Source organism: Phyllobates terribilis, unplaced genomic scaffold (genome assembly GCF_046119375.1).
Source record: "Phyllobates terribilis strain yellow unplaced genomic scaffold, ASM4611937v1 Scaffold_8__6_contigs__length_399053987, whole genome shotgun sequence".
NCBI lineage: Eukaryota > Metazoa > Chordata > Amphibia > Anura > Dendrobatidae > Phyllobates > Phyllobates terribilis.
In genome coordinates, this window is record NW_027362768.1 from 107,855,836 (window position 1) to 107,874,431 (window position 18,596).

General features: G+C 43.1%; 2 protein-coding genes across 3 annotated transcripts in view; one reads left to right on the top strand and one right to left on the bottom strand.

The window, feature by feature from the left end:
* GLMN (glomulin, FKBP associated protein) overlaps positions 1-5,269 on the bottom strand; it is a 37,555-nt gene extending 32,286 nt beyond the window's left edge. The window contains exons 1-3 of the mRNA XM_073643191.1: positions 5,027-5,269; positions 3,247-3,303; positions 1,427-1,506 (exon numbers count right to left, since the gene is read on the bottom strand). Coding sequence (XP_073499292.1) covers positions 1,427-1,468 — 42 coding nt within the window. The 5' untranslated portion in view covers positions 1,469-1,506; positions 3,247-3,303; positions 5,027-5,269. The remainder of the gene's footprint in view (positions 1-1,426; positions 1,507-3,246; positions 3,304-5,026) is intronic.
* A 66-nt stretch (positions 5,270-5,335) lies between these two features.
* RPAP2 (RNA polymerase II associated protein 2) overlaps positions 5,336-18,596 on the top strand; it is a 97,394-nt gene continuing 84,133 nt past the window's right edge. Inside the window, exons 1-8 of one of the 2 annotated variants that reach the window (XM_073643189.1) lie at positions 5,336-5,551; positions 6,943-6,991; positions 7,276-7,353; positions 8,208-8,322; positions 9,460-9,558; positions 12,157-12,222; positions 14,718-14,806; positions 15,768-15,803. In XM_073643189.1, coding sequence (XP_073499290.1) covers positions 5,521-5,551; positions 6,943-6,991; positions 7,276-7,353; positions 8,208-8,322; positions 9,460-9,558; positions 12,157-12,222; positions 14,718-14,806; positions 15,768-15,803 — 563 coding nt within the window. In that variant the 5' untranslated portion in view covers positions 5,336-5,520. The remainder of the gene's footprint in view (positions 5,552-6,942; positions 6,992-7,275; positions 7,354-8,207; positions 8,323-9,459; positions 9,559-12,156; positions 12,223-14,717; positions 14,807-15,767; positions 15,804-18,596) is intronic. The other variant, XM_073643190.1, reaches the window with a different exon arrangement.

Consider the following 18,596-nt stretch of genomic DNA (forward strand, 5'->3'; position numbering starts at 1 on the left):
GGAAAATCTTAAAGGGATTGTCTAGAGTAAGAATAATTGCAGTTTTTCAGGTTTCAATGATTTTTTTCTCATTACGGCATTTACTATCCAATTTAATTAATCAATTTGACATTTACAGATGTGGAGATCTCAAATATGCTCATTTTATTTTATTTGTTTTCCCCCCCATTAGAAATTTGAGAAGGGGAGGGAGGAATTTACATTTTTCTTATATTCTTTGTCCCTCTTGGGGTAGTTGTTTGATCGCTTGTGCTTTACAATGTAATACAACAGTATACAGACAAAAATGACTTTCTCCGTGAAATCCTGCCACAGTTTGGGCATCACAGGAGGACAGATATGGCAGCCGTGGGGGGGCTTCAGCAGGCCCCCCCACACAATTGCAGGAGGGTCACTCATGCTCCGGCAATCACACTATTTAAAAATGGCACCATTATTGGCAGCAGTATTTAAATAGTTAAAAAGCAGCAGTCTGATAACTCTGCTTGCTCCTGTTACAGCAGATGCTGGCTGTGTGCTCCAGCTGCCATCTCCAGGGTACGGTACAGGATCGGCTCCTGAGCCCGCTCCATACACTGGAATCCAACTTATTAAGTACCATTACGTTAAATGTCCGGAAGGGATTAATACATCATAAGGAATATTTATGGCGTATCAGTAGGGCTAGAAATGTCTGATGGATGTGGGTTTCTGGCATCAAGATATTTGCAGCAGATCCGTAAAAGGGGTTCTCCCCATCCTATACAGTTATGGCATAATTCGTGATCCAAAATCTATTTCAAGAATGGGACCCCGGTGCACGGAGTACACGTGTGGTCACCAAGTTACAACTAAGGAGCCTCATTCATCAAATCTGTGGAAGGAGGGAAAAAAGAAAACACACACACCTAAAACTATAAAATATCTTGCAAGAGGGCCGCCGGATATAACCTTGAGGGGAGATATGTGTCCCTGAGGTTGACAGCTTCAGTGATGTGAAACCGGGAAAGCATGCTCCAGCACACATAGTGCTGACAGGGTTAATAGAGTGTATCAGGGCTGTTTTTTTCCAGCAGTCATAAGAGAGGGGGGGGATTGGCTGCTCACATATCCTCACCCCAGGGTGTGTGTATAAAATGGAGACCAAGTGTCTCATTCAGTGCCTGTGGCTGGAGGTGTGGAGACCTCCAGAGTGTTTGTGCACAACAGGACACTGACCGTGAGCAGGCGGACCCGCCATATTGTATGGACTGTTTATTTTCTGTTTTTGTTACACTGTCAGACAAAGCTTTCTTTTGTTCTTCTGAAAGTGCGGTTTATGCAGCATAATAAACCTGCCTTGGACATTTTAAAGAGACAGTGTCCTGTGCCTACCTCAAAAGCGGCTGAGTGAGTACATAACCCCTACAATGTGCACAACAAGTCAGAAGAAAATACATAATCTTACAAGTTTCTGAACGAGTGCTTGGAGGTCAGCTGCTGCCGCCATTGTACTTTGTAGTGGAAGGTGAATGGTACCCGGACAACCTATTCATGGATCAGAAAAGGAAAAGGGTTAATGTGCATCAGCACAAATACTAACCGAGACATAAAACCATAGAGCACAACGTTCTACATTTGCATTTAGGTTTACACACTTCTGGCTAATGTTGCAGCAAACATGGAGAAAGGCGCCGGTATGACAAGTCCTTCTCTGCTCTCCGTTCAGTGACAATTTCATCCTGGGCTGACAGCCTGGTTTATTTGACTACCCCAAATTGCAAAGTCTATTAGACTAGTTAGTAGGTTTATGTTTACCAGACTAGTTAAAGGGTTACTCCCATCTTCATAGATGGATATTGTCAGACTGTGCTTGTAAATACAAACACTTTTTCAATTTACTGCTTATTAAAATTTGCAGCAGTTCTTGAGATATTAACACTTGTTTACAGCTCGTTGCCCTGGAGACCGACCACTGCTGCGGTTGAGCGGACCAGTGGAGGTTTTGATACAAGACCTTTATTCCACAGTTCGGTTTGGGTACCAGAAGTTAAACCAGAATTCCATTACAAATAAAGGAGACCCGAACTGGAAAGAAAAAAAAAGAAAAAAGAAAAAAATTAAATAAAAAAAAAAAAATACTCATCTCTCATTGTAAGCACTTTGCTTTGGCTGGGTCCGGATTAGAAGGTAATAGTGCCATCTAGTGATCCCAGACAGTTTCAAAACAGTACTTACAAGCTCAATGGAAAAGAGCTTGTAATCACTATGCATGTCCTGCTATCTACCGGATGAAAATTTTAATTAACAGTAATTTACTTGTTCCGGGTTTCTCCGAAAGTAAGACTGGGTCTTACGTTATTTTTTGTTCCGAAAGATGCACAAGGGCTTATTTTCAGGGGATGAGACAGGGAGGAGAAGCCCCAGTGCACAGTCCGGCCCCGGTGCACCGAAATATAATCAGCAGAAAACTTTAAATGGTGATTAAAGAAGAACCACAAAGTGGATTTCTTCACCAAAGGCATCAATGTAATCAGTAATACAATGCCAATACAGACATGTCTTTACTTCACATTACAAAATTGTGCTGAAAGGTTCTCTTTAAACATTTCCCTGCATCTTCTTTCATAGGTAAAATTTCAAAGTGCTTGTAAAAAACAAACAACTTTGCAATTTACTTGTTAATAATCCTCTCTGTCCTCAAAAACAAAAAGGAGTTTTTCATATTGTTTACAGCTAGTTGCCTAGGGAACCAGCCACCACTGCAGTATAGCAGCAGCGGCTGACCATGCGCAGTGCTTACAAGCACTTTTCAATAGAGCTTGTGCGCACTTGTCTGGAGCATGCGGGTAGCTCTTGGTCAGTTTTAGTGTCCAGCTGCCTCTTATAGCAGAATCGGAGAGCACACAACTATGCGGATGGTCCAAATGGTCAATAAAGCAGGAGCGCACTGTCACCCTGCAAGCAGGAGCCGAGAGGCAGGAGCGCGGTCTGCTACTGCTGAAGAAGAGGAGGGAAACCCTTTAAGTAGTAGCTGTGTGAGGAGACCATACAGCTTCTGCAACTCCAGTGTGTTAGAAGCCAGACGTACAGCCATTAGCTAATTGCTGGGTCATCTTCATTCCTAGAAGATGTCGCGATAATAGGAAAACCCCTTTAAGTAATATTCTGTCCAAAAGTAAGAACAATTTTTTCAAAAATAATCCAAACTATCACAAGGTGGAATTATTTATCATCATGAGAGACCCTGAACTGACGCAGAAGTCCTGTAATAAACTAACATCTCACCAACTGAAGTCTTCTACTGAGCAGTCCTCGTAGATCTGGCCTGATGTACATCTATATCTAGGAAGAAAAGGGAAAACTGCGTTATAAGTCTGTAATATGTTCTGCATAAATTTGACAATGTATTTTTCTATCCATAGCATGAAGAGAATTCCTTTACCCCCAGTTTATACAATGGCGTTGACCTTGCAGGAAATCAGTACACCCCACAATGATTAAGAAAACAAAACCTCGGTCTGGCTACTAAATGTCAATGATGTGTAAAAGAATCCATATACATTAGTTTAAAGGGGTTGGCCAGTGAAAATAACTTACTGATAGGTGATCCGCCTGTTGGGACTTGCTCAGATTGGCAGAATGGGGGAAAAATAAAAAATCCAGTGGTAGTTCGGCTGTCTGACTCGCTCTCCAATCATTCGCTATGGGGGAACTGGAAAAAGCCAAGTGAAATGATCACCAGCCCCATAAGGAATGAATGAAGTGGTAGATGAGCATGTAACTGCTGCTGTGTTCTAAGTGGATATAAAACGCATGTTCTGCCGATCTGTACAGGTCCCGCCGATCTGTGCAGGTCCCATCAGTCAGACCTGATCCGATGAACAAGTTATTAGCTGTCCTGTGTACAACCCCTGTAATGTCAGCAGGACCAGGTGGTCATCTAACATGTATGGGTGTGTTTTGACTGATAGTAGGGTTCAGGGGAAAAGAAGGATCGGCTCTTGGATTGCAGCGTTTGGATGCTTTAGTTCTCAGGGAAGATAAGCTGCCAGTACAGCCATCCAACTGCAGATTAATGACCTTTCCATTCGGCTGCGCTGAGTGGACAACTCTATGGGGAAGATTATCAGGAATAGCGGTCACCTGAACAAGGGTTTTGCCAGCAGCTATCTGATGTGTATGGTCAACTCGAAACAGATAGGTCACCGGATTTCACAATACAAAATGCATATACTATTATTTAATAAATAGAGCTTAGACCTGAAGAGGCATGCGTGCGTGTTAAATATATAGGGATGGCGGGATTGAATCCATGTCAGGACAGCTGTACAATCTTCTGTGAAACTTTAAACTCCATCTCTACCCACCTAGCTGAAGCTTTAACAAAAGCGTCACACACCCAATCTAACAGGTGGCTTTTCAACGCAAGTACACCAGGCTCCTCATTTCTGAGAGAACCATGTAATAATGTATGCAGTTTATATTGTGATATATCCACTTTAAATCCCCATCTCTGTTAGTAATTAGAGAGCAGTCAGAGCACATGCCCCTCGTTAACCCACCCTAATCAAGTAGGTTGACGGGTAGCGGTTTTGTACATATTTGTGGATGGGACATGACTTGGATGAGAACTTTACTAATTCCAGAGCAGCCGGCGATATTCTCAGCTGCGTCACATTGGCATTGAGGCTTCTGTTAACGACCTGAAGGATCTTTCAGACAATTGACACCATCTGTGTCTGACAGACCCCCAAGGACTTATAATGGGGTCCTGGATTCCACCATCTTGCTTGAAGGAATAGCACTACACGCAGCACCAGATCTACAGGGGACCCAAAAGTCCCTCAGGCCCATACAAAAAGTCCAAGATCATTGAAGTCCTTATAGGTGGGGGCCCTGATTTTGCATTGGGGCCACGGTCTTCATGTTACACCACAGATTATCTCATATATAAACTATCATTACCACAAATGCATGAAGAGAAAGCTTCTGCAATAAAGGCCTCAATAAGAAAATATATATATAAAAAAAAACCAGCAGGATAGTGATAACTTGCAGGATTTACCTGTCCTGGAGACTCTTGTCTTGGCTTCTTAAGCAGAGCGGATGATAAAGGACCGGAAGCTCAGCTCTCACTCACACTATATATAATACAGGGGTCACGCCGCGCCTCATGTCCGTATAATGTGGTAATACGCAGCTTATCAGAAGGGAGAGCAGAAATCCCACTTTGCGTTCCAAAACTCACATGGTTAACCTGTCTATCCACAAAGAGGCTTGAAATAAGGAAGTAACCCTGAGTGAGGCATGGAACGCATAGATCTGTATCTGAGGTATGGACCGCATACATCTGTAACTGAGGTTTGAAACGCAAATAAAAATAATATCGAGGCTTGTCTAGCACGAGCATGTAAAGGAGGCTTGAAACACATGGCTGAAAGTTAGAACAAGAAGAGGTTTGAAACGCAGATCATGACGTCATTGGAAATCGGTACGCGGAAGTTTGTGTAGTAGGCTTGGAACGCACAACCCGGAACACAATCTGTGTGATCCCCAAGCATGGCGGAGAAGAGGAAAACACCAAAATCACGTAAGTCTCCTACAAAGAGTGCAGGGCAGGTAGTATCCTTTAGTAAGTGTACTGTAAGTGTTTTCTGTGGCAGTGGTTACACACTGCGGTAGTTTATCTGGACAAGTAGTGTTCTATCACGCTGTGAATGGTCTCCCGGATGCTCTTGCTGCTGGTGGATTTGTTTTACAGCCATAGACCTGAAAGTACAGTATGTTTCTTCCAATAAGAAAAGAACAATCTTATCATGGCTTGTGTGCGCTCTGCAAATCTACTGTGTGAATATGCTCCAAAACTACAAACTCTGGATGAGAAGAAAAGGTCCCTGCTCTGAACCCCTTATCCATGAGCCGGAATGGAGGACCCTCCATGATTTATTATGCATTGCTTGTATAGCGCCATCCTATTCTGCAGCGCTTTACAGATGTGATCATCACTGGCCAAAAAATGAAAAAGAATTAATACAAAAGTCCACCACGTATAATAACCGCATAGCAGCTGCTCCCAACGACTGGCTATAGTGCATACAAAACAGAAAACCCCACAAATTGTTTATTTTTCATAATTTATCCAAAAAATATTTCATCCAGTGTGTATAATATATCTATATCCCTGCCCAGGGATCACCCACCCCCCGGGATCTGTCTGCCCAGGGATCACCCACCCCCCGGGATCTGTCTGCAAGTCGGAAGCTTGTGCTCAAGCCCATACTGGATGATTTGTTCACAGTCGTGAATATACTGCAAAGTTATTTCTGTTACTTGTGTATATACTGGATGAAATATTTTTGGATAAACTATGAAGAAAAACAACTTCTTGTGCCATTTTGTGGTTTGTATTATCATCACTGTCCCAATTGGGGCTCACAATTCCCAATCATTATGTCTTTGGAGTGTGGGAGGAAACCGGAGGAAACCCACGCAAACACTGGGAGAACATACAAACTCCTGGCAGATGTTGTCCTTGGTGGGATTTGTACCCCGGACCCCAGCGCTGCAAAGCAACATTGCTAACCACTGAGACACCGTGCTGCCCGGATAGACCCTGGTTCATGGGCAGCCGCTAAGAGTTTGACCAGGGGGTTAGTTCTTCATGAGAACCTTTCCACTGCCCTCGCATGTCATTTTTTAGGAAAAAGGCTGCATTTTTTAATGACCTATTTTGCAGTATAAAATGCTGCTAGGGATCAGTAGGAGCAGGCACTGCAAACATTGCAGATTTTTTTGGGCTTTTGTATTGATTTTCTTTGCGTGGTTTTTTATTTCTCCAAGGCTCCGCATGCTCTCTTCATAAGGATGAATAGCTGTGTGAACCTTTACTTGTGCTGCGGCTAAACTTACTCCGGTGTTGTGTTTATATCCTGCATTTTCTCTTTATTTTTGCTGATCGTGTCTTTTTCTTTTTTGTATTAGGTAAAGTACAGTTTAGTGATGACGTCAATAGTGAAGATGCTGCTAAGAGGTAAAGTATGGGCAGCTTTGGATCGATCTTGTGGCGGTGGCAGCTTGTGAACTGTGACTTTTCTTTCAGGGCATAATGCTCTGCTGTCATATTCATATATGCTCAAAGGAGAGATCTAATCTTTCTTCTGCAGCACACCACTCCTCCGCCTCATGGCTTCCTACTTTGCTAAGGGGTGGTTCACTATTGAAGATTGACAGTCCTGACAAGCTGCATGGCTGCGCTGCTGGTCCTAACGGTGTTGTCTCCCAGGCTGCTATAACATAGGCAATTTGTCTCTGCAGCCTGGAGAAGTACGGGAGGATTTCAACTGGCCGGATCCAAGTTCAGCCAGCTCCTGAGTGCTGCTTGCATGCACCTAGGTAATCGACTACTCTGAGACTGCAGAGGTAACCGGTAGCCGGTAACCTAGGCAACAATCTCTAAACTATAGAATTAGAAATCCCTCCATTATTGAGAACTAAGAGGATTTTTAATAAGATATCAATTGAAAAGTTTGCAATCTTAAACATCTAAGAACTTGAGACGACCCCTTTAAAAGTAGTCTTCCCCTAGTGTTATACTGATGACCGGTCCTTATAATAACTCCTCCAGCAGCGGCTGGGTGTAAGCAGTTTACAGATCGGAATATCACAGCTTTATGCACTACAGGGTGCTTAAGCACACATACTGTTCTTCTCCAAAGGCGCTGATCTGCAGTACCTGGCAGCAGCTACTAAACATTGTGCTGAGCTCTGATGTTCCAGGCCATACACTGTGTACCTATGGCGGCCCCGCCAAAGGTGATAGCCGCTGATTTGTGTGGCTACTGGGGGTCGGCCCCAAACCAATGTAATAGGTTACTACTAGAGATGAGCGAACAGTTCGGAGTTCAGCACCTAGTAACCGGTGCTGAACTCCGAGCACGGACATCTCTTGGAAGTCTATTTTACAGTTCGGGTCACCACTGATTTCTATGGGGTTCAAGTTCGGGTACAGTTCTCGTGCCCAAACTGAAGTTCGGACAAACCTGAGCTTCCACGGGTCCGATCATCCATAGTTATTACTATAAAATCGCTGGAAAATCCCTTTATATTATGCTCTAAATCAGTGACCCTGTTTTCCGCTCTCATGATTTATCACATTGCCACGATGAAATCTAGAACCGCACGATGACCATACCGAATATACAGTGTACACCTGTGCACAAGCGACCTCTGTCTGTCTGACCCCACAGGAGAGCAGCGTTGGAAAATGCGATTCGCAAGAAGATTGAGACGGAGAAAAGGGCACACCAGATTGTTGAGCGGCTCCTTGAGAACAACATCACGGAGGATTTCCTGACAGACTGTGTGAGTAAAAGGGATTTTCACCAATAAACTACTGTATAATTTTATGCGTCTAAAATTTTAATTCACTCCTTTCAAGAGTGATGGGAAAACAAGCAACAACCCACTCCTGAATTTTATGACTGACGAAAAATTTAAAACAGGATCTGTCATCAGATTTCACAATACAAACTGCGTACCTACATACAATAGATCTTAGACCTGATAGGGCTGCGGTATTTACTTTAAAAATCCATGAAGAATGGCTGCATAATCCTGTTTAAACTCAATCTCTGCCCACCTATTCTGATTGACATCCTCAGTGTCCCTCTTTCCTGCTGAGATCTCTCACTGCTCAGTACAAGCTGCATTTGTCTATTACCCTGGGCGGGCAATAGACTTGATCTCTCTCACTCTAGTTAGACTCATAAAATGCTCATTTTAATGTCAGGATCAGGGTGTGTTCACACTGCATTTTTCCTACTGTTTTTGGAATGAAAAATGCAGGAAAAAATGCTAAAAAGAATTAATATATTCATTTCTGTGTAAAAACATCTTTATGTTCATATTGTGCAATTTTTCAGTTTTTTGAGCTTCTTTTAAATGTTCTTGCTTTCAAAGATGCCCAAAGAAGTCGCATACACGTTCTCCAGGAGTTTTCTGCTAGGAAAACGCTTAATACTTTTAATATAAGTCAATGGGAAGGTAAAAAAGACACCCAGAAGACACCTGGGCATTTTTGTGCACGTTTTTTCAGTGTTTTTGCCGCAAAAAAAATGCTATCATTTTTTAAGTTCTTTAAGGAGATAAAAAAAAAAACACTGGCTAAGTAAAAAAAACAAAAAACACACAACTTAAGAAACAGCTAAAATTGCTAGGAAAAGTTCTTTCATGTTTACAAGTCTCCAGAGAAATGGAGTTTTCTTAAATGTACTTTGCTTTAAAAACTGTCTTTTTAAAAAAAAAATGTCAGGAAAAAATGCAATGTGAACATATTCCAACACAATCAGTCTGTAAAAAAAAAAATGTTCAAAGTAAATACACCAGCTTCATCTGGTCTAAGAGATCTGTTTTAATAATATATACAGGTTGTATTATGAAATCTAGTGATAGATAAGCTGCAATGTAACCCTTTTAACATTATTTCAATTTTCTCTACAGGCCAGATTTATTTCTCCATCGTACTATAAGGATGTAGTAGAGGAACGATCTATTATAAAGATATGCGGCTATCCCGTCTGCAGCAATAAGCTTGAAAACGTAAGTAGAAAATAACCCCGATACAATGAACTTCTGATTTACCATCAGCTTTAATGTAATATCTTCTGTCTGCACCTTTACGATCTTTTTTTCGTTTTTGACAATATCTGTTTCTACCTGGAAACTGTCAGCAAGCAGGCTTGGATAGCTAGGAATGACTCGCTCATTACAATAAATGAGACTAAACTGCAATATCACACAACGCATTGACCAAAGTGAAAAACAGGCGCTTTTTTATTTTCTAATCTCAAGTAATCCCATGACATAGACATCCAAATATTCCCTTTAGGGTGCCCGTATATATAGCGACATATGCCATATGGTTTTCCAGAAAATTGCTGTGGTTTTTAGGCAGCTCAGCTTGTGCAGGTAAAGCACATGGCAACCACGGACTTCACCTGTATGAGTAACGCAGCCGTAGCATTACATTATATGGTAATGAGCAAGAAGATGGTAAGAAGGGGACAATCCGCCTGCCAGGTTCACGCCGCAATCCGCCTGCCAGGTTCACGCCGCAATCAGCCTGCCAGGTTCACGCCGCAATCAGCCTGCCAGGTTCACGCCGCAATCAACCTGCCAGGTTCACGCCGCAATCAGCCTGCCAGGTTCACGCCGCAATCAGCCTGCCAGGTTCACGCCGCAATCAGCCTGCCAGGTTCACGCCGCAATCAGCCTGCCAGGTTCACGCCGCAATCAGCCTGCCAGGTTCACGCCGCAATCAGCCTGCCAGGTTCACGCCGCAATCAGCCTGCCAGGTTCACGCCGCAATCAGCCTGCCAGGTTCACGCCGCAATCAGCCTGCCAGGTTCACGCCGCAGTCCTCCTGCCAGGTTCACGCCGCAGTCCTCCTGCCAGGTTCACGCCGCAGTCCTCATGCCAGGTTCACGCCGCAATCCGCCTGCCAGGTTCACGCCGCAATCCGCCAGCCAGGTTCACGCCGCAATCCGCCTGCCAGGTTCACGCCGCAGTCCTCATGCCAGGTTCACGCCACAGTCCCACAGTCCTCCTGCCAGGTTCACGCCACCGTCCCACAGTCCTCCTGCCAGGTTCACGCCACAATCCTCCTGCCAGGTTCACGTCACAATCTGCTGGAAGGTATTCTGCACTACTGGACAACCCATTTTAGATGTCCCAAATGTGCTGCATAAAAAATAAAAAGCAAGCGTACATGCCTCCTGAACCAGGGTCTGCTCCTCTGCTCTGAGCCCTGTGTCCCCCAGCGATCTTGTGACACAGGCTGCAGTGCTGATGTGACATAGCTTATGCATGACATCGCCAGGGGCACAAGGGCGCAGAGTGGGGGACCGGCGCTGCTCCGGGAAGCATGTGTGATTTTGTTTTTTTTGGTCCTTTTCATTTTATGCAGCATCTTGTGGACATTTAGTACTGGACAACCCCTTTTAAAGTATTAGGTTGCTAAAAGCAGTTTCATTGTTAAAGGAGTTGTCCGGCCTTGGGCTACAAGTCTGCAGTCACTCTATGTGACTGCAGACTTATGAATCCTCACACCGCACGCACTGTGCACTATGAGGATTCTCCAATGCCGGGAGCGGGGGGTCATGAACCGCAAGTATGCGATATTCATACTTCCGGACACATTCCTACCAGATTTGTCTGGCCTCACTCAATACATTTGCCGCACTTTTCTAGTCGGCATGTGACCGCATCTATGCAAATCACATACTTGCCAACACCGTAGAATCCTGACAGTGCGCATGGTGTAAGTACTCACAAGTCTGCAGTCACATAGAGTGACTGCAGACTTGTAGCCTAAGGCCGGACAACCCTTTTTATAGCTGTGCAGTAAACTGATTTGTCTCGCTGCCTATCCTCACACTTATTAAAGGGGTTGTCTGCCTTTGGGAACAATATTTTCTTTTTTACTTAAATGCATGTATTTTTGTAATTGGGTTTCAATAAAAATGTTGCACCATTTGCCTCCTATAAGCCGCTGTATTACAATGTCTATTGCTGGTTGTAGAGTGGTTTAACTGAGAATTTATCAGTGAGCTCATTCTGACAATCCGACAGCACTTTCTCTCTCAACGCAGAACTCTTTCATCTGTCTTTTTCTGAGCTGCTTTCTGCTGATTTATGACCATAGAATACATCAAAGCTGAATGTGCAGTGACACAAGAGTCTGTATAAGCCAAATGGTGCAAAATTTTGAATGAAACTGAAATGCAAAAATTATTTTTTAGCCCTAAACACATGCATTTAAGGAAAAAAAAATGGCCCCAGTGGTGGAAAACCCCTTCAATACTGGCTTTTAGCACAATTATTTTAAAAGCTGCACAGTTTTCTGCACCTTATCATTTGTGTGGCCGCAATGTGTGAGCCGGTGCCAAGCTCCAGCAGACATTTTTGTTGATTTCCTCCATTGATGATGCCCATAAAACTCTGCGGGACATGATGGGGCCATATAAGAAGGCGTCATGAATACAATTACTGACAGGACGTTGTGAGTGACTGGGGCATGTGATGTTACATATTATACCATTATGTAAAGTGACTCATGTTTTATAAATCAGATTGTTACACTTATTAAGAGCCTGCATTATCATTTTGAAATATTCATTGTCTATTTTTTTCCCATAGGTACCAAAGCAAAGGTATAAAATATCCACGAAGACAAACAAAGTGTATGACATTACAGAGAGGAAGGTTGGTGTCACGCAGCGATGGCCTCTGGTTCCCATCAGTTCTTTTTTCTTTTTATATATGTGGCTTTGAACATCCTCACCCAGCCAAATCAGATCTCACACTTTGCACTGATGAGGGGCAGAGAGTCCCGAAACACAGTGTCTGTCTGCAAATTGAGATTCTGGTTCTGGCTTTTATCCTAAGTCATGTGATAAGGCTCGTTAAAGGGTCGATATTGACTTTTCAGATTGCTACTTCCTGTAGGTGGCACTAGAGTTCTAGTCCTCTTTAGGATTGCTACTTCCTGTAGGTGGCACTAGAGTTCTAGTCCTCTTTAGGATTGCTACTTCCTGTAGGTGGCACTAGAGTTCTAGTCCTCTTCCTCTCTGAAGAGACAATTTGCATATTTCCCAGCTTAAAAGTCTCCTCACCTCGGCATGTCAGGCTTGGCATGTCACTCACCGAAAGGAGAAACGTTAACCCTTGGATCCCGCTTTGAACATCAGAGTGTCACGTTAGAAACAACTGACATCAGGTCATGGACCCTGTTCATACTAGGCCCTCAACCAAGGGACTACTCTACAACTGCAGACTGCTGAGTTGTGAGGGTATGTGGTGCGCACGTTTTCACAATTCCCAATGGGGAGTAGCAGGAAATCGTGACGGTGTGCGCAATCTCATGCTCTCATGAGTCTGCAGTCACGCAGAGTGACTGCAGACTTGTCCCATTCTCGGATAATCCCTTTAAGGCTTTGGAATATCTTCGGTGGTAATGAGGTGGCAGCGGGGTCATCGCAGGTTGTAGGCTTTCCTGAAGAGGTGGGTTTTTAGTTTGCATCTGAAAGGTTTCAATCATGAAAGACAGTCTGATGTGCTAAGGTAGTGAGGGCCAAAGTATGGGGTGAGACTAGTGAGAAATGGTGGCGATGGTCGTGTTAGGAACATTCAAGGACAGCAGAAGGTGGAGATCTTGTGAGGACCGGAGCTCATGTACGGCTGACATATTCCTAATTTTTATATTTGAGACAACTTCTATTTACACAGACCTTATCCACCCCCAGTTCCCAAAAAATTAACTCATTTAGAAATTGATGGCAGCAAGACAAAAGGATGGGATGGGGTTAACAGAAGGCTGGAAAAGTAAGTAATATAAAACTGCTGGAGGGTGAATTTTCAGCTAAGTCACATGACTGTATATAAAAAGAGCATGTTAGAAAGGCAGAGTCTCTCAGGAGCAAAGATGGTCAGACGTCACCAATATGTGAACAACTACGTCTAAACATTTTCAGGCTTCAGCACTGCTATGTGTAGCAAAAATCACGCTTTCCTATCAATACCAGCCACAAGCCTGTGTTCATAGGAAATTCACAATGATAGGCAAGGGGGTCTTATGCAGTACTTGTGATGTGCTTCCGGCCATCGCGTGTTATATGCTGCTGTCAGAGATTGACAGCGGCATTTAACTGGTTAACAGCCACGGGTGTATCTCAGATCCACCTGTGGCTGTTAGAGGCACATGACAGCTAATCAAATCAGCTGTCATGTGCGGGAAATATGCACGCTCAGCGTCAGAGCCCGCATCAAAGGAAGGGACACGTCCTTGAATGTACCTATACATCCAAGGTCGTAAAGGGGTTAAGAGGTACCATCCAGCTTGTTATCGGCACATAGTTCCTGCATCTCTGATGGTATGGGGACTGTATTAGTGCCTATGGCATGGGCAGCCTACACCTCATGAAAACCATTATCGCTACTGAGCATTATATAGAGGCTCTAGAACAATATACGCTCCATCCAGACAATGTCTGTTTCATGGAAGGCCTTGTATATTTCAGCAAGACAATGCTAAGCCTCATACTGCATCAATCACAACAGCATGGCTTCGCAGAAGAAGAGTTTGGATGATGAAACGGCCGCCTGCAACCCAGACCTTACATTAATGGAAAACATTTGTCAAATTAAGAAGCAGAAAATCCGGCAAAGACCCCGGAGTGTTTAGTAGTGAAAATCCTACATCAGACAAGAATGGGACAACATACCTCTCCAAAACTCCAGCAATGTGTTTCCTCACTTCTGGACGTTTATAGACTGTTGTATAAAGAAGAGCTGATGCTACACAATGGCAGACACAGCCTGGGCACAACTTTTTTGAGATTTGTTGCTGCCATCAATTTCTACATGAGTGAATTTTTTCAATTTAAATGGAAAATGTCCAACTTCTAATCTGTGATCTGTTGTGAATAAAATATGGCTGTAAGACCTTTACAAATCATTGCATTCTTGTTTTCTGTACATTTTACTCAGCGTTCCAACTCTTTTTGGAATTGGGGTTGTAGATGATAGATATACCTAGCACAGATAACAAGTTAGACTAGATTATCAGTGATGAGCTGACGGGGGTGCAGTGACCCTCTCTTCTGCCTGATCTGACATGTCGGGGTGGAACATGTCAGATCGGCTTCCCCTGCACCTTATATTAGGAAATCTGATTAATACAATTCCCCTTTATGTTTCAGTGTTTCTGCAGCAATTTTTGTTACCGGGCATCCAAGTATTACGAAACACAAATCCCCCAAACCCCCGTGTGGAGCAGAGAGGAAGAAAGGTAATTTAATTCATGCTTTTGTTCCATCCTGAATTCTGACTATTTTCCCTTACGATATCTTTAATGTAAGTTATTAATCGTTCTGGCTACTTGTAAAGAGAATTTATACTTAAAGATTTGGCCACCACTTTTTAATTGATGACCTATCCTTAGGATGGGCCATCAATATCTGATCGATATGGGTGCGACATCTGGACCCCCGCCGATCAGGTGACACCCGTCTGTCACTGATGTGCCTGCTGCAGACATAGGTCCTATGTGCAAGGGTCACTTGGATGATGGATGGGACATCATTACTGCAAGACCTGCGGGGGGATACTAGAAGGCCTGGAGAGGCAGGGGATTAAATAGCTAAGTAATGGCTATTGATTTTATACCATTCCTCAGTCTTGGGCAGCTCCAAAACAAAAACCCTTAACTGTGACAAAACACAGCAGTGAGGCTTTGATTATCCATAGAGAAGGAAGAGCATGCTAACTCAATGATTTGTAATTAGACATTCCCCCAATCAGACCACCAAAATGTGTGCAAGTGACCACATAGACCCTGTTCACTTTGATGCTTCTTCTTTTCTTGAGGTTCTCGTTCCTTCATTTCTTGTGATTTCACTCACATGCAGAGGACAGGCACACACAGATTGTCAGCACCTTTTATTTGGTGGAAATGTTACATATGATAAACGTAGACAGACATAAAAATACCGCAGATTGTTCCCTTTCATCATGGTGATATATCAGTTACCCAGCTTGGCCACAAGGTGGTGCTGTGTATTGAGATTTGTACACAACGCTGATTTTCAGCAGTAAATACGCTGATATATAACGTCCTTTCATATGGATTATTGGGACATAATAAAGGGAAGGACAAGTCCATCTGCTTGTGTAATGACTTGCTTTAACATTGAAATAATTTATTTAGATATTGTTAAAATTAATTTTGATTTTTATTTTTCCCCTTGCAGCCCCCCCATCATTTCACTTCTCAAGGAAGGGAAAAGGTAAGCTTATATGTGTGTTATTTTTGTGATTATATGTGCAATTCAATGACGTCTTTTCACCTTATATATACGATTGTGCTCTTCAATTGTAAGGATATGAACTTATAATTATGCATTAAAGTTTTTTTTTCCCAGGATTTAAATATTGATGGCCTCTCATTAAAGCTTTTGCACAGGACTGGAAAAAAAATATGGCCCCTGTGTTTCAGAAATAGCGCCATACCTGTCCACAGGTTATTAGTGGTATTGCAGCTCAGTCATGATAATTTAAAGAGGTTGTCCATTACTTTTACATTGATGTCTTATCCTTAGGATAGGTTATCAATGTCTGATCGGTCAGGGTCCGACACCCGGCACCCCCGCCGATCAGCTGTCCTCGGTGGCCGGTGCCAGCCGGAAATGCTCAATTGCGGAGCTGCTCCGTCTTTTGATAGTGGCCGTGCCCAGTACTGCATATCTGCCTCCTACTGATTTTGATACTCAATGCGGATCAAAATTGAACATGTATTCATTTTTTTTTTTGTGAATGATCGTCAAGCATGTGAACAGCCCCATAGACTGTAGGGGCTTGTTCACACGTTGCTTTTTTCCCTTGCGCTTTTGCCGTTTTTCTAATCTGCAGCATGTCAATTCTTTCAACTGAATGGGAAAAAACACGCAAGAAAAAAATGGGAAAAGCGCATTTATTTTATGTAGGTTTTATCCAACCAACATTCTGGTTTTTGCAGCCGAAAAATTTGCTTCAAATACTAAATGTTTTCTATCCATTTAAAACACTGATAGGGCATGCACTTGAAACGCGGACGTGTGAATAAAGCCGAAATCCTGGTTTCCCCAGTGTTTAAAATCCCAGGTCCTGTGAAATTCAGCCCCATAGATGAGGCTCCTGCAGTCCCTTACACTTCTGTCTTGTGTATTTCTGCTGCTCACATTTATGAATCATTCAGTCTCCAGCAGGAGTGTCCAACCTGCAGCTTGAGGGCCATATGCGGCCCAGGATGGCTGTTAATGCGGCCCAGCACAGATTTCCAGTGGGCCGCAGTGCTTAATCACATGGTGGGCTGCCGGCAGAGATTTTCAGGCCGCCCACCCATTAATTTTTGTGCAGAGAACTGTGATTACGCACAGCAATCTATACTGAACACCGCCATGACACACACAAGACTGGATGAAGTCCGACAATGGCCAGTGCCAGTGTCAGGAGATTTTTTGTGGGCGTAGTTGGCACATTCCATCCTCTTATCTCGCTCCTGCCATTACAGCTCTGTAGCACCATATCCCTGCACCTCCAGGGTCTAAGTGATTCTATATACAGCAGTCTCAGTGTATCATATGATGTATACAGCAATCTCTTGTCTCCTATGTGATTTATATAGAATGTCGTGTCTCCTATGTGATGTAGACAGCAGTCTCATGTCTCCTATGTGATGTATATAGAAATTTTGTTTTTCCTATGTGATGTATAGATCAGTCTCATGTGTCCCTATGTGATGTATGCAGAAGTCTCGGTGTCTCCTATATGATGTATATACACCAATCCCAATGTCTCCTATGTGATGTATAGACTGCAGTTCCAGTGTATCCTATGTGATCTATATACAGCAGTCCCATTGTATCCTATGTGATGTGTACATATAGCAGTCTCATTGTATCCTATGTGATGTGTACATATAGCAGTCTCATTGAAACCTATGTGATGCATAGACAGCAGTCCCAGTGTATCCTATGTGTCGTATATACAGCAGTCCCAGCATCAATGTGATGTTTACAGCAGTCTCAGTGTATCCTATGTGATGTATATTCAGCACTCTCTGTGTATCCTATGTGATGTATATACAGCAGTCTCAGTGTATCCTATGTGATGTGTACATATAGCAGTCTAATTGTATCCTATGTGATGTATAGACAGCAGTCCCAGTGTATTCTATGTGTCGTATATACAGCAGTCCCAGCATCAATGTGATGTTTACAGCAGTCTCAGTGTATCCTATGTGATGTATATACAGCAGTCTCAGTGTATCCTATGTGATGTGTACATATAGCAGTCTAATTGTATCCTATGTGATGTATAGACAGCAGTCCCAGTGTATCCTATGTGTCGTATATACAGTAGTCTCAGCATCGATGTGATGTTTACAGCAGTCTCAGTGTATCCTATGTGATGTATATTCAGCAGTCTGTGTATCCTATGTGATGTATATACAGCAGTCTCAGTGTATCCTATGTGACGTATAAATAGCAGTCTCAGTATATCCTATGTGATGTATAAATAGCAGTCTCAGTATATCCTAGGTGATGGACAGTGCCTACAAGTAGTATTCAACCCCCTGCAGATTTAGCTGGTTGACACATGCGGAATTAACTTGGCATTGTGACATTTGTACTGTAGATCAGCCTGGAAGTGGGAAATGCACTGCAGCAAATTTTTTTTTTTTTTTTTTTTTTTTTTTAAACGTAAAAAGTTAATTCAGAGTGTCATTTATTATTCAACCCCTCAAACCACAAGAATTCTGTTTGGTCCCCCTAAAGTATTAAGAAGTAGTTCAGGCACCAAGAATAATGAGTTTCACATGTGTGGATTAAAGATCTCTTTTGCCAGCCTTTTCTGACTATTTAAGACCCTCCCCAAACTTGTGAACAGCACTCAGACATGGTCAACATGGGAATGACAAAGGAGCATTCCAAGGCCATCAGAGACAAGATCGTGGAGGGTCACAAGGCTGGCAAAGGGTACAAAACCCTTTCCAAGGAGTTGGGCCTACCTGTCTCCACTGTTGGGAGCATCATCCTTAA